The sequence below is a fragment of the Anneissia japonica genome, unplaced genomic scaffold (assembly GCF_011630105.1).
Source record: "Anneissia japonica isolate Jap-2015-1 unplaced genomic scaffold, ASM1163010v1 scaffold165_len1371125_cov188, whole genome shotgun sequence".
NCBI classification, from domain to species: Eukaryota; Metazoa; Echinodermata; class Crinoidea; order Comatulida; family Comatulidae; genus Anneissia; species Anneissia japonica.
The window spans coordinates 751,349-765,754 of NW_022697648.1; the positions used below are offsets into that span (position 1 = coordinate 751,349).

The following is a 14,406-nucleotide window of genomic DNA, read 5'->3' on the forward strand; positions in this document are numbered from 1 at the left end:
ATAATTTGCACATTTTGGACACTTTCAAAAGCCTTTGGGTCGTGTTTCTTAGACATTTCATTTACTGATTTACAGTGTTCACACATGCTTCCAAATAATGTTGGGGAGAGTCCAGGTTTCCCTTGTACGGCTGCTAGATACCAAGGCTACTTATGAAGCCATCAACCGATCTGCAGTTCTGGTCCAGCAAGTCAGATGGAGAAAGATGAGGACAGACCCCATCAACAAGTCCAAGATTGGTCGTGTCAGGGAGCGTACGCCGATAGATCCATGGGAGTATGAATATTTAAAGACTAATATTGCATATTATAGAACAACCATAAAATCTTTAAGGTAATTAAGAATTGAATGTACCTTCCAAGGTTTTTTTTTTGTCATTAAAATATTATGATATTAATATTTAAATCATGTTCCTAGGCCAGCCCTATCCTCTAGTGCCATGCTGTTCTGTAAAGTTTTTTAAATGCACGGGTGATACCGCAAAAATCTCAGCTACGAAAGTAGGTGCGAAGAATCGTATGTGCCCATGGTGCCAAACTGAGTGAGTGCTAAACTGAGCATTGACAAATATCATTTAGGGCTTCCAGGCGAGAGCTTTTTGGTAGATTTATACTCAAGTTAAAGAGTAGGCCTATTATACCATAATTATAGTACGTAGAATTCGTTTAGTGTCATCAAGTTCAGAACAAAGAACCTCTGAGCTGGAAAAGGTGCTCCATTTCCATTTTTATCTGGACATCAAAAATCTTAAGCCCAGTTACTACACCTACCTTTAAAAATATTTTTCTCGTAAAAGTTCAGTTCAACAAAATCAATCTCTTTTTTGTGTCTAGGCCCATTTATTCTTATGATAAAGAATCTTTGTCACTTGGGTGATACATATACCCATTCAACTCGGGTCGCTTGAGCTCCTTTTGTCATGGTAAAAATTTATAAAATTATAAATATTAATATTCATTTTTGTAAAAATGGTTTATTATAACAATATAAAGTTGTTAGCATTAGTAGTGATATATACAGTACAAAGGTACAGTATCTACCTGTGTAACCTGCAAGTAAAGTAAATTTTAAAATGACCTGACACCTCACATGATACAGTGGGTATTTACTCAGTACTGTAATTCAAACTGCACACTATTAGTTTTACTCTTTGTTTGTGTATGAATTTTTACCTTCTTGTTGTGAATCTTTTTGATAAGTTTAGGGTTGAAGTAAGCCATAACAATTACAAATCTGGTCAATTTTCCAAACTGACCCCAATTTTGGTTTCAAATTGACGTGAACTATATTGCTTGAACTTTATTGCATCACCTATTAATATCCACAGCATGATCCATACCTGCATTGATGTATATAGCGAAGAAAGAGGTCTTGGAGTCAATGTTGTGCTCCATGATTAGAGAGGATGCACTCCAATCCTACCCCTAAGGATAAAGGCTAATTTGCATTGTAACTGGTAAAATATTCACTTTTTAAACCTAATTTATGCTACCTTCTCCAATTACAGACTGTTGTTCCAACAAGAATTTCCTAATCTAAGGGTAAAGGGAAGGGATGTCCAAAGTACATTAAAAGATCAAGAAAATCAAGGAGATGATGAAGAATTCCAAAAAATACTCTCATGGAATGAAGAAGAAAATAAAAAAACAAAGGAACTAAGGTATGTTTTGGGTAAAGTATTGATAACCCGATACATAATATATTAATGAAGACAGACAGCATTATGTAACAATTTCCAGGGAAGCCTAGAAAGAAATATGGGACCTTATGCCAACACTGACAATACAGTACATGTAGCCCAATGAAAACTGGTATAAATAAAGGGGAAGGGTGTGTTTGGGTAGAGAAATCACTTAAGGGAGACTTTAGATCAATTTTTTTTATCACACTGTATGAAGTAATACCCATGGTCAGCTGATGTTGGGGAAACATTAACTAATAGTGTTTGCATGAGATGTGGAAGCAGTTAGGCGCAGTGGAAATGGTTTGGTTTCCCAACCTCGAGGTCAAGTTTAGCGTCCCACACAGGGGCGCATCACACTAGAAACTGGAGAAAAATCTACCGCCCTATGACTCGGCAATTATTTTCTTTACTTTGGGATTTTTGCTTTCTGATCCGAGTGCTGCAGATTGTGCCTATTTGCGGAAGAATTTAGGACCTTTTGGTTTATATAATTTTCCAGAGAGGCAAGGGAAGCTGAAGAAAATAGGGAGAAGGAGGAGATGATGTTGCAGAAAATAATGAAGGCTGATGAACAACATGCCAAAAAAATGGCAGAATTGGAAGAGCTTGTGAAGAATGAAATGGTAATTCAGAGTCAGTTTTATTTATAAATCCATTATGAATGAAAGCACAGTCACTCCATAGAGTGCATACCATATACTGTATATCCACCTTGTGCCTCTGAATAAGCAATTAGTATAGTTGCTTATCATACACTAGAGGAAATTATTATATGACGGTTAGATTAATGCATAAAATAAATTCCTGAGGGCCTCCAAGGATGAGGAATAATACATGTAGGGCACCTATGGGCTGTTCCATTATTGATCTATTAGTTTTGCATAATTCTGCTACTGTAACCAACAGACAGTGATGAATACACACCTAGCTAAAAAATTTTAAAAGACTTGCTACACTATTGCAAAATAATACTATCTGCCAATCCATATCCATTACATTCTGGGTTAGTATATTAATAAATTGATGTACTGTGTCATATTTATTTTATTTTTAGGAAGCAAGTAAGAATTTCATTACACTAGAGAACATGGCAGAGAAAATAGAAGAAGCTATAGATAATAAAAAGAATTACAATTTCCTGATCAACAAAACTGGTAAAATAATCCTCCCGGAAGACACATCATGGACGGAATTACGTGAACGAATTGATGACCAGGAACAAAACAAACAATCAAGCTAACATTGTTGGAAATTAATTCACAAGATCAATAGCATTTCCGTAAGACTAATCTCAGCTTTTTTATGCGCCAAAGAGGTTTTGTTCAACAAGTTTTTATGCTGAAAAGGCATGACCAATACAAACACCAGCATTTTGAGGGGCAGGCAGCTTACGTTATAATCATATATACAATATACAGTACATACACGATGTATTATTTTTAAGTTCTCAAGAAATATGGAAATGAATTTCATATTCTTTGAATTCCAGAACAACACATTATTTTTGTCTACTTTATAAGCATGTATAGGAAAGACATTAAAAATAATATTGTGAAAGTAATGTTTTTTTAATAGCACATATTAGAAAATTCTGCATTAAGGGCTGTTTTCCATGGATACAGAATCAATCACACAATGCACAACCGCCCAAATTCCTAAAGAGAGTTCTTCATTGAGCAGCTATTGAAATTCAGACTACCTTAAGAGTGCTGTATCTAGTCTTGAAATGGGCAGGGCATGCAAAGGTGAAGTGGGGGATCGATGATTGAGGGAGGGCTAGGTTGCAAAATAAGGAGATATTTAACTACATAAGCGTGATATTTTTTGCTCCAGACATTTTCCAAAGGAGGGGGGCCCTGATTGGGGTTGTGAGCCCCTACACATCCCCTAGATATGCTACTACACCCATGTTCATTTAAAACCATTCAAATCCTCCAATTTATTGAAATTCAGGATTGATGTTGATGTAAATAATATATGCTGTATTTATTAATCTGTATTGACAAGCAAATAACTACCGATTAAATTAAGTACAGGCAACTTTAATAAAGTACAGTATAAACATTTATTTTCCTGACAATGGAAAGTCTGTAAAAAAAATCAAGGTATTTATAGACAAAAATAAACAATCTTCAAGCAAGTTGCATAATTTAAACATATGCTACTAAATACTGACAATTGTTTTGGAAAATCTTTCACTGTATCTTTGTAATAACAGATGATGCAAATGTTATTTACATAGCTTGTAATACAACAAAAATATTTTTATAAGTCGATGCTTATAGGCATTTTAAAGATGTTTTGATGTTAGAATGGCAAGGTATAATTATTTCAGCAACATGATTTACAAAAATAAATTAATTATAAATGTTTCTTTATTGTAAAAAAAAAATCTTTATTGGTTTTCATTCTAATAGGAAATCAGAAATTCGGGCTGGAAACTGGGGACCCACTGCAGCACCACCCAACTTTACTACGTAACTGGCACATACAGATACATTGTCCTTAACCCGCCTAACTCTCAATATGAGGGTTATTCAAGGAGCCAAGTGGTCAGACTCCAATTAAAACCTGACGGTGGCTGGGTTTGAAACGGGGTCTTCAGCACAAGAAGCAGGAACAATACCTCTCCCTCTCAGCAAACCGCTCAGCTCATATCTTGATATATATTATATATATATACTGTCTCTTATACACATCTAGATGTGTATAAGAGACAGTAATTATATAAGTGAAATAACTTCAAGTAATGAATGATTGAGTTAACAGGAAAGATTATTTCTTGAGTTGAAAGAAGGACTGTTCCATTTAATGAGGCAGAAAAGAGGTGAAATGAACAGTCCATCCTTCTTACAATGAAAAAAGTCTTTCCATTGCAAAAATAAAAACATTATTTACCTACAGTACTTGTTTTTACAATTAGATTTAGGCAGGCATGTAATGTAACAAAACAGAAAATATAGAAAGGGAACTTAGTAACATGAAGAATAATCCACATCAAACAAAAATAATTTTGTACTATTTTCTTTACATGTTTAATATGGTAAATTAGACAGTACCATGTAAGCAATTAACAAATTTTTTTTTTTTTTTTAGCTTTATTACAAAAACAGCTACATGCTATCTTTACTAGACCTGAGCCCCTTCATGTTCAAGAAGCCAGCGTTTGATAACATCCCCCTTCCCAGACATGTATTTGCCTAAGGTACCATCGCTTTTCGTCACACGGTGACATGGCACTATCAAAGGGGTCGGATTTGTCCGCATAGCTCCGCCCACTGCTCTGCTAGCCTTGGCATTACCAGAGAGTTCAGCTAGCTTGCCGTAAGTGACTGTTTCACCACAGGGAACATCATTTTGAAGTGTCATCCACACTTTATAGTGAAAGGAATCTAAGAAAATAATGTAAATAAAAGTCAAAATTCAGCATTACAGTAATTAATTACCATGCAGAAATAGTATTTATAGTGTGCAAGACTAGAGAAAATATTTGGCAACCTCTTAATGATCACTGTCTGCGTGAGTTTACTGGTAGTGCGCCCTGCAACAGGGTGTTCCAGATTATAGGAATAAGGCAAGATAAATATTTAAATTGAAAACATCAGACCCATACTAAACATTTCCCCTTCCCTTATAACTCCCATGTCAATATTCTTGGATATGCTACAAATTTTAGTATATTTCATGTTACCTGGATTTTTGTCTGGAAGATGTAATGCTGGGAGTGACATTTTCCTAGCTTTAGGAAGATCTGTGAAGTAAGTCTTGAGCCAATTAACAGTTGCTGCCATCACATCGTTAGAATCATTTTTTCCATCAATAATCATCACAACTGAGCTGTTAAAATGTTAAAAAAATATATATTATTTCAAAAGTAATGAATTAACAGATGGTCATTTAAGTCATAAGTTGAAATTGGTGTGCATTTTTCAGAAAATTTTCTCATTTCCTGAAGCAAAATCGATGGGCCTCGATTTCTAAAACAGATTGATAAATTAATATAACATACAAGAGTAGATTCATTCACACCATACCAAGAATAAAGAAACAATAAATAAATGTTAATAGGCCCCTATACAGTTACAGTGGCGGTATAACAATTAAAATTCCGGTGTTAAGTACAGGCAATACAATATACAAGTAATACAGTATTTTAAATGCTTATAAAACTGAACATAAAGTAGGAACTAAGGAGTTGAACAAAAATAACAATGGTTTATTTAGTATTTATTAATGTTAAGCTTTATCTTTAATAAACAATATATCCAATCCAAAATATTGTATATAATGTAACTTACTGTACTGTATGTGTAGATGTACAGATTCAGTAATAATAAAAGAAGCTTGCACCACACATACATAGAATCAGAAAACAAAATGAAGAAATTGACATTTAATTTAACATCGTTCATCTTAAATGGAGGATCCAAAAGTGGTAAAAGAGCTATACCCACTTCCCCACCCTTTCCCCCTTCCCAGCCAGCAAAAAATGTGTTAAATTTTGATTAGATATAAAAACTTAGGGAGTTTTCAGGTGTATATCCTCTGAACTAGGGAAAGGAAATCCTCTACTAAACTATCCGCCTCGTCCCATTGGCTCTTCTTAACTGGTGCTTAGGTGCTTATCCCCATTCCGGGAAGAAACTCCTAGGATGTTCCGGGGAAGAAACTCCTAGGATGTTCCCTTGATCACATTACATACTTGTTGTTGTTGAGTTCTGTGGTTTCTGTGAGGTTGATCTCATGGACCCCAGCACTGCAGGCTTTTATCAACACCCGGCCAATTGGCGTACCAAGAGTCGTAACAGCTAACTTGCATGTCGCCATGATAGATTTGGACACTGTTGGAACTGTTATAGAATTATAAAAGCAGAATGAAATTGTGTCACTTTTTAAACACAAATTAAACAAAACTTAAAATATTAATGTCAGCCATGTCAATCTGCTCGACTGTACTGTAGTATCTGAATGCCTCCATCCCATCCTCATCCTCCTCATCCTTCCCACGAATCAGCACCCCTCTGCACTTAATATTGTCAATCGTATTATAGCCTTTATGACACAACACTGAGTACGAGATAAAAAGGAAGAAAGCATAGGCTATGTGGAAGCATGGATGATGATACCTACTACTAGACTACTACACTGCTGGTGCCACTCTAATCCCGTCTCAATGTGTGTTGTAGATAGAGGAGTGGGCGACGTCGGATGCTACTCACCTAGGCCTACCGACTGTATATATACTGATGCTGTTTTGGAGGTAACTAACCGTTTACAACAGGCGTTAATTAATAACTATTTGACAACTCGTCTGTACCAAAGAACACACGCCTAGCTAGTAGACAGATGGAAGTCTGTACGTACGTGTAGGTCTACAACAACACTACACATGTCATCATGTGCGAACTTATTATTCCCCCCTCTTTCTGGACAGCGCCATCAACGAATAAAAAAGTAATACAGTATTGGACGCCAAATTAATTTGGTATTGAGCGCATTAAAGAGATTATTTTCCACATAATTTTCACCGAGTAACTGAATAAGGCCTGGAACTTAGGCTATTGTGAGCCATGTGTAACTTATGATAAGTAGTGGAGGGAAATTTTTCGGGATCTCAAATCCTGAATTCGATACGCTTCTCTTCACAGTGTTTCACTTAAAGGCCACTGATTTCTACTATAATAGTATAGGTTACAAATTTCCCACACGAATAAAAAGGGTCGGGACCAGGACATACCCCCGACTTCAGATTGACAAAGATTGAAATATGTTAAATACAGGCACAATGTATACATAGTCCTGGGTATAGTCCAGTTAGAATATGTAATTATGTATCGAATTGATATATTCATATCATTATTATTTTTTTTATTTTTTTATTTTTTTAATATCCTGTCTTACAGTTTTACATGTTTTATGATTAATGTTTGACTAACATAGAAGAATTAAATACTAACTTTTGCTTAGCACATTTAACATTACTGTTACTAAGGGTGGGTTGCAAATCGTGTACCGGGGATTTTCCACATGAGTCAGTAAATGATGAAAATTTTCTCTGGAAATTCCGTGAATGCATAAGCCTATATAGCAGTGTTGATGCCAGCGTATTGAAAGTAGTACTGTACTACTACTCTGCTAACCAGATTCACGAAGAGCAGAATAACAAAATCCTTACACAACGCATTATATATTAATCGTGGAATATGGACGAAGAACGCGAGTTGCTTACAGTCGTCTTCAGACCGTACTTACGTGAAAATCTGAACATGACTAGCAGTTTTCTGAGTCATTTGCGTGTCGTTACAGTAATTGGTGAGTACAGTACTGTATTTACCAAAGCTGCAATAACATGCAGCCCACGCTTTTTATAGACAAATGCAGCAGGCCTACTAATGTGAATAGGCCTACTATATAAATACAATTATATTTATAGTACTCTTTGGCTGGGGAGGATTCAGTTGGGTGCAGTAGCTGTGTTTACATTCTTCCAATTCCTAATTTCGTGAAAGTGTAGTGATATTTGTTTCATTGTATAGTAAAAATTTCATTGTATTGTAAAAATCTTGATGTTAAATCTTAAGGAAACACTTTACAGGTATACTGTTCCGTATATAGTAATTTATAAATATATTTATGTCCTATAGGCCTATATATACTATTTTAATTATTTATCCCCAGTAAAGGTATTTCTCCATACCAAAGTTACTATGCTTTAATAGTATATACATTGCGCAAATATATACATTGCGCAATGCCAGAGAAAAATCCCATTTGCCTATCTCAGAGGAATCTGCGAGTATGAACAAATAGGTGCCCAAACCGGGATTCGAACCTGGGAATTTCTGCTGTCTATACAGACGCCTTACCCCGACCAACTAGGCCATTGAGGCCTGGTTGTGAATTCGAATCCGATTCAAGCATATTATAATTCGTCGCTCACATCACGAACTAACACAATCAAAGTACTGTAGATTGTGTTAGTTCGTGAAATCACAGTAGCGCGTCAAAACGAGCGCGTATTGGTTGTCAAGCAATTTTGTATTCTTTACCACACAAAAAGTCCTTAACGACAACAGCGCGTATTTTGACGCGCTTTTTTGATTTCACGAACTAACACAATTGAATTTAATTGTGTTAGTTCGTGATGTGAGCGACGAATTATTCACACTCATTCTTTATTCTTTCTTTATTTCAATTTTGAAAACAACGATAGCAATACATTCAAAATACAAACAGTGCAAAGTTAACAAAGAATACACAAATGTGTAACTTATGATAAGTAGTGGAGGGAAATTTTTCGGGATCTCAAATCCTGAATTCGATACGCTTCTCTTCACAGTGTTTCACTTAAAGGCCACTGATTTCTACTATAATAGTATAGGTTACAAATTTTCCACACGAATAAAATGTACGAGCGGTACCGTACTGGGTAAAGACAACTTGATTTCTTGCTTTGAACAAGGTATCCATTCGTAGAAGTCTTATAAAGATAAGCCTATCCAATAGTGACGTTAAAGGGTCGGGACCAGGACATACCTCCGACTTTAGAATGTATCGAATTGATATATTCATATCATTATTATTATTATTATCATCATCATCATCATCATCATTATTATTATTATATACATTATATATATATATATATATACAAACATATACATAGATATATATATATACATACATATATATGCATATATATACACATACATACATACACACACATACATGTACACACATACACACATACACACACATTATACATGTATACATTATACGTAAGCATGTTATTTAGTAAAATATATAAATTTAACGTAAAGATGTTATTTAGTAAAATAAATTTAATTTAACGAAATTATGGAAGAAGCATAGGAATAAAGAAGAATAGGAAAGAAATTTGGAGCGGCTGAAATATTTACCGAAAACAAACAATAATAATCATTCTGTCATTATTGCATCACGTTTTTGTGAAAATGTGTTGGCACTAATCGTCAGAGGTAGAGATCAGTGCTTAAACCCCACGACGTAAAAATTTGGTCGCCTGATGTTTTATCAATCATTATGTTGCTCAGTCGTTTTATTTAAAGGTTTTGGGAATTCCATATAAGCCTTTCTTGAAATTTCTGCTAAGTCTAATCGGCGCAACATAATAGCCTATTTCACGCTATTTTGTCCATGCACAGCTAGATCATCAAGACCGGTTCTCGACAAACTGCGAATGAGAGATTAACAGATGAATCGCCCTCAAGTAATAGCGACAAAGATTTCTGAAAAGAATTTTGAATAAATCATAATACATATTGAAGATAATCTTTTAAACAGTCTTGCTATAAGTACTGTCAACATGTTAGGCCTATACCCAAACCTACTTTAAAAGTGTAACAATACGTAGTCTACAACAACTATGACTAATTCTCCCCAACCTGTGTCCGTGTCCAAAATTCTACTAAAAAAATTGAAGATGGGCATGCAAGATTAAGCAAGTCCCCTTCCCAAACCACACCTATTAAACTCAAATGTTCCGCACCCACATTCAGTACAATCATGATCATGAGCTGGCTTTCCCTGGTTTTCGTCTCGTTTCGTAACAAACTGAATTTTTCTAGGGTCCATTTTCAACACTCTGTGCAGGGGCGGATACAGAATTTAAAAGAGGGGGTTCAAAATGTTTCCAAAAAAACCCCAAATGAAAGGGGGTCCTCCCCTCGGGAAAATTTTGATTCCTAGATGGCCGGAAATGAGTTTTCCTGACTTCTGAGAAGTCGTTTAATGATCTTTAAGTTCTTCAAAATTCAAGGTTTTCCCCCTCTTGAAAAAAAGGTCAGATAATTTTATCTCATTCTTTAGGCCTGCATATAGGAAAAAATCAAAGACAGTCAATATATTATTATATAACAACATTGAGTAGTTAGATATGTAGTCTTTCTTCCATGGATCGATGAACCAATAGGCCTGAAGAACGCACTTTCGTACATAAATTATTACGACGGCGAACCAAAAACAGTGTGTACCGTATAATTTATTTAATTGAAAACTAGATAGTTGGGCTAAGCCTAGTTTGTCTGATCTTTCAACCTATGCCTAGGTAAGTTAGCATGCCTTTTGTAAGCCAGGACCCAGTTGTATTTTGTTACGTTTCTTCACAGAGGGGGTTCCTTGGACCCCCTCCCCCCGGATCCGCCACTGCCGTGCACCTAAATGTGCCCTATGCTCTTTTATTTAGGAAGCTTTTGATTTGTGCGAGGACCGGACGCGACGATAGGACGGAATCACTCAAGCGTGACCGTCCTACCTGGGTTCTAATTGCCAAATTGCGTTCCAGAATCTACACGACAAAGTGACCTTAACGTTCTCCCATACGTACTTTTATTGACGTCATTCGTTCTACGTCCTACCGTCGTCGTGCAATCGAAGCTCCCTATTATGCATTGTCACACACACCTTATGTCACTCTAGTTGCCTCTGGGTCTAATAAGGTTACCCGTCTTCTACGACGAGAATGGAATAATGTACCTCATTGGCTTTTTTCATGCTTGGCGCTCTGTGACTGTAACATTGATTGAAATAGTCAAGTAATGTAGGCTTAATGCCATAAACCGGTAGTGGTCGCGGAAAATTTGTGGCGTTCTCTCCACAGAGAATTTAATTATAAGCAAAAAGAAAAAATACACTATCACCCCCACCGACCTACAAAGCAGCGGTGGCTGCAGCGGGTGGGAGGATCCCTTCTTCCCCTCCCCTGTGTATTTATCCTTATACTACTAACTAGACGCGCCAATCATAGATTCCTACTAGCAATGGTGGAAGTAAGACATCGTGTCATTTGTTGTATAATGGCTTGGAAAAACCAACGTCAAAACCGAAAGTAAAGATTTAAATCAAGTAGCCAAACAGCCAAAAACACTCAATGGTATTTTTAGAAAAATTTGTGACTAACAAAACGATTTAAGAATTCCTTTCCTTTACAGTTAATTATTCCACTGTTTAGCTAGATTGTTTGTCTATCGACAGAGGACGCTGTATAGGCCTATTAAGACGTGCGTACTGGTCGAGCGTTAGTAAATTTGTGATATTATTGCTGTCTAAATTTTTTTTTTTCTATTTCTTTCAGCTTAATGATTGCTTGCTGTGCTCGCCGAAAATTATGGGGAAAAGCCCCTTCCCGCCCCCGCCCTAGCGCTGCCACTGCTGGTCGGAGATTGTCAGACGACACATTGTAGAAATACGCATTCAGAGCTGCTAACTGTATTTTGTTTTCTTCGGTGCCCCTGAACTACTCCTGGGGCCGGGTGGCTATTTCCCCAGCCGCCAGTCCTGCCTGTGTTTCTAATTGCTACTTTTGCTCTGGGTGTAAAGGCCTAATTTTGATACGAGAAGAAACTACTTAAATTGGTTTACCGAATTATCAAGTCGATTTGTTTTGTAGGGCCTTTTATTTTTTATTGCCAATAAAGCCATAAAATAAATAGCCTAAAGCCAAAGCCACAAAAACTCTCCCCATGAACCCTTTCCATATTTTTTTTATTCCGGGACCCTGACCGAGACTGAAGCCTTGGCTCAGACCCCGATGTCGGACCCCCTATCGCCAAATTTCTGGAGCCAACCACTGCGCGCCACCTATTTTAATCATCATTAACACCATCATCATGCTCATCATAATTATATTTTTATCATGCATGTTATTAACACACTTCGCATAATGCGAAAATGCGTATTTCTGAGCATCTACCGGTACTTGAACCCACTTCCACTCCAAATTATTTAATTGCATTCGCCCCTTTTCAAAAGCTGGATCCGCCCATGTTGAATCAAGAAAGATCGAAAGAGATATTTCACGTGGTGGTCGGACGTTTTCGAATCTGCGACAGAGTAAATTTGACCCAATACACAATGTCCTGTATTGACGTTTAATCATATAGGCCTATTAGTATGTCTCAGGCCGTAACGCTAATTACATACGCAAATAACTAAATGGATAAAAATACGACAGGCCTATTTTTTCTATGCAAACGGCCTCTGGGCTAGTTGAATTCAAATCTGATTGGAAGCAATGGATTTCACAGTCTTTGCACAGGGAACAGCATTAATTCTCAAAGAAGTCTATCCATTACCCCTACTGGCAGTCCCCCCCCCCCCCCCCCGTCAGTTAAGTGCTGGTGCGCCATTACCGTAATGAAATATCCTTTTCATTTTTCAAAAAATAAACCAAAAATCAATCACATTATATACAGGTGTTACGTACTTTGTGTGTGTGGTAGGTGTGTGTACGTGTGTGTACGTGTCATTGTGTATTCAATGATAACATAACTGGCCTTATGACGACATGTGTTGTCACGGTGATAAAGTGACCTATACCTATTACATCATTTCCAATGTACCGCGTCGACCATAGGCCTGGCATGTTAAATATCCTGTCTTACAGTTTTACATGTACGTTTTATGATTAATGTTTGACTAACATAGAATAATTAAATACTAACTTTTGTTTAGCACATTTAACATTACTGTTACTAAGGGTGGGTTGCAAATCGTGTACCGGGGATTTTCCACATGAGTCAGTAATTGATAAAAATTTTCTCTGGAAATTCCGTGAATGCATAAGCCTATATAACAGTGTTGATGCTAGCGTACTGAAAGTAGTACTACTCTACTCTGCTAACCAGTTTCACGAAGAGCAGAATAACAAAATCCTTACACAACGCAATATATATTAGTCGAGGAATATGGACGAAGAACGCAAGTTGCTTACAGTCGTCTTCAGACCGTACTTACGTGAAAATTTGAACACGACTAGTAGTTTTTTGAGTCTTTTGCGTGGCGTTACAGTAATTGGTGAGTAGGCCTACTGTATTTACCGAAGCTACAAACACATGCAGCCAACGTTTTTTATAGACAAATGCAGTACTAATGTGAATAGGCCTACTATATAAATACAATTATACTTATAGTATTCTTTGGCTGGGGAGGATTCAGTGGGGGTACAGTATCTGTGTTTACATTCTTCCAATCCCTAATTTCATGAAAGTGTAATAATATTTTTTTCATTGTATTGTAAAGATGTCATTGTATTGTAAAAATCTTGATGTTAAATCTTAAGAAAACATTTTACAGATATACTGTTCTGTATAATAGTAGTGTATAAATATATTTAGGCCCTATATATTAGGCCTATATATACTTATTGTAATTATTCACACTCATTCTTTATTCTTTCTTTATTGCAATCGACAGCAATACATTCAGAAAACAAACAGTGCAAAGTTAAACAAAGAATACACAAATAAAGAAATCAAATTAAGAAGAAAAATTAAATAATAATAATTTTATACAATAATTTTTTTAAATTATTAAATTAATTAAAACTCCATGTAAAATACTAATAATAATAACTTACATACATTGCAATTTATTTAATTAAGTTGAAATATAAAAATAAAGGGTAATATGCAATTTAATGTATATATACACTAATTTTCCCAAATCATAATCATCACACATGCGCATTTGTAGTTAGACAACACTAGTACTTGATGCATGTAAAATAACAGAAAAACAGAGATCAACTTGATACGCCCTCTTTTCGTAAGTATTTGACAAGACGAGTTATCCAAAAACAAAATAAAATTATTAGCATTACCGCAAAACACGATTTAGAGTTTATCTCTATCATATCATGATATATATATATATATATATATATATATATAGTCTCTCTTATACAC

General features: G+C 35.9%; 3 protein-coding genes across 6 annotated transcripts in view; 2 read left to right on the plus strand and 1 right to left on the minus strand.

The window, feature by feature from the left end:
• The first annotated feature begins 49 nt into the window (after positions 1-49).
• Positions 50-4,346, plus strand: LOC117102284 (28S ribosomal protein S26, mitochondrial-like). Of its 2 annotated transcripts, XM_033242531.1 has the most exons (5): positions 50-333; positions 1,508-1,660; positions 2,184-2,307; positions 2,739-2,963; positions 4,102-4,346. In XM_033242531.1, exons 1-4 carry the CDS (start codon positions 98-100, stop codon positions 2,922-2,924), a joined length of 699 nt encoding a protein of 232 aa, XP_033098422.1. In that variant the 5' UTR covers positions 50-97; the 3' UTR covers positions 2,925-2,963; positions 4,102-4,346. The 2 variants fall into 2 exon arrangements, with proteins under 2 accessions (XP_033098422.1, XP_033098421.1); XM_033242530.1 differs by lacking the exon at positions 4,102-4,346 and having other exon boundaries at positions 2,739-4,076.
• A 359-nt stretch (positions 4,347-4,705) lies between these two features.
• LOC117102285 (methylated-DNA--protein-cysteine methyltransferase-like) lies at positions 4,706-7,105 on the minus strand. Of its 3 annotated transcripts, none has more exons than XM_033242534.1 (4): positions 6,951-7,105; positions 6,387-6,531; positions 5,376-5,521; positions 4,706-5,076 (listed from the first exon to the last, which is right to left on the minus strand). In XM_033242534.1, the coding sequence occupies exons 2-4, from the start codon at positions 6,509-6,511 to the stop codon at positions 4,814-4,816; spliced, it is 534 nt and encodes a 177-aa protein (XP_033098425.1). In that variant the 5' UTR covers positions 6,512-6,531; positions 6,951-7,105; the 3' UTR covers positions 4,706-4,813. The 3 variants fall into 3 exon arrangements, with proteins under 3 accessions (XP_033098425.1, XP_033098423.1, XP_033098424.1); XM_033242532.1 differs by having other exon boundaries at positions 6,387-6,534; positions 6,904-7,105; XM_033242533.1 differs by having other exon boundaries at positions 6,387-6,534; positions 6,815-7,105.
• A 6,015-nt stretch (positions 7,106-13,120) lies between these two features.
• LOC117102249 (probable ATP-dependent RNA helicase DDX58) overlaps positions 13,121-14,406 on the plus strand; it is a 12,614-nt gene continuing 11,328 nt past the window's right edge. Inside the window, exon 1 of the mRNA XM_033242472.1 lies at positions 13,121-13,516. Within this exon, the coding sequence (XP_033098363.1) occupies positions 13,408-13,516 (109 nt within the window). The 5' untranslated portion in view covers positions 13,121-13,407. The remainder of the gene's footprint in view (positions 13,517-14,406) is intronic.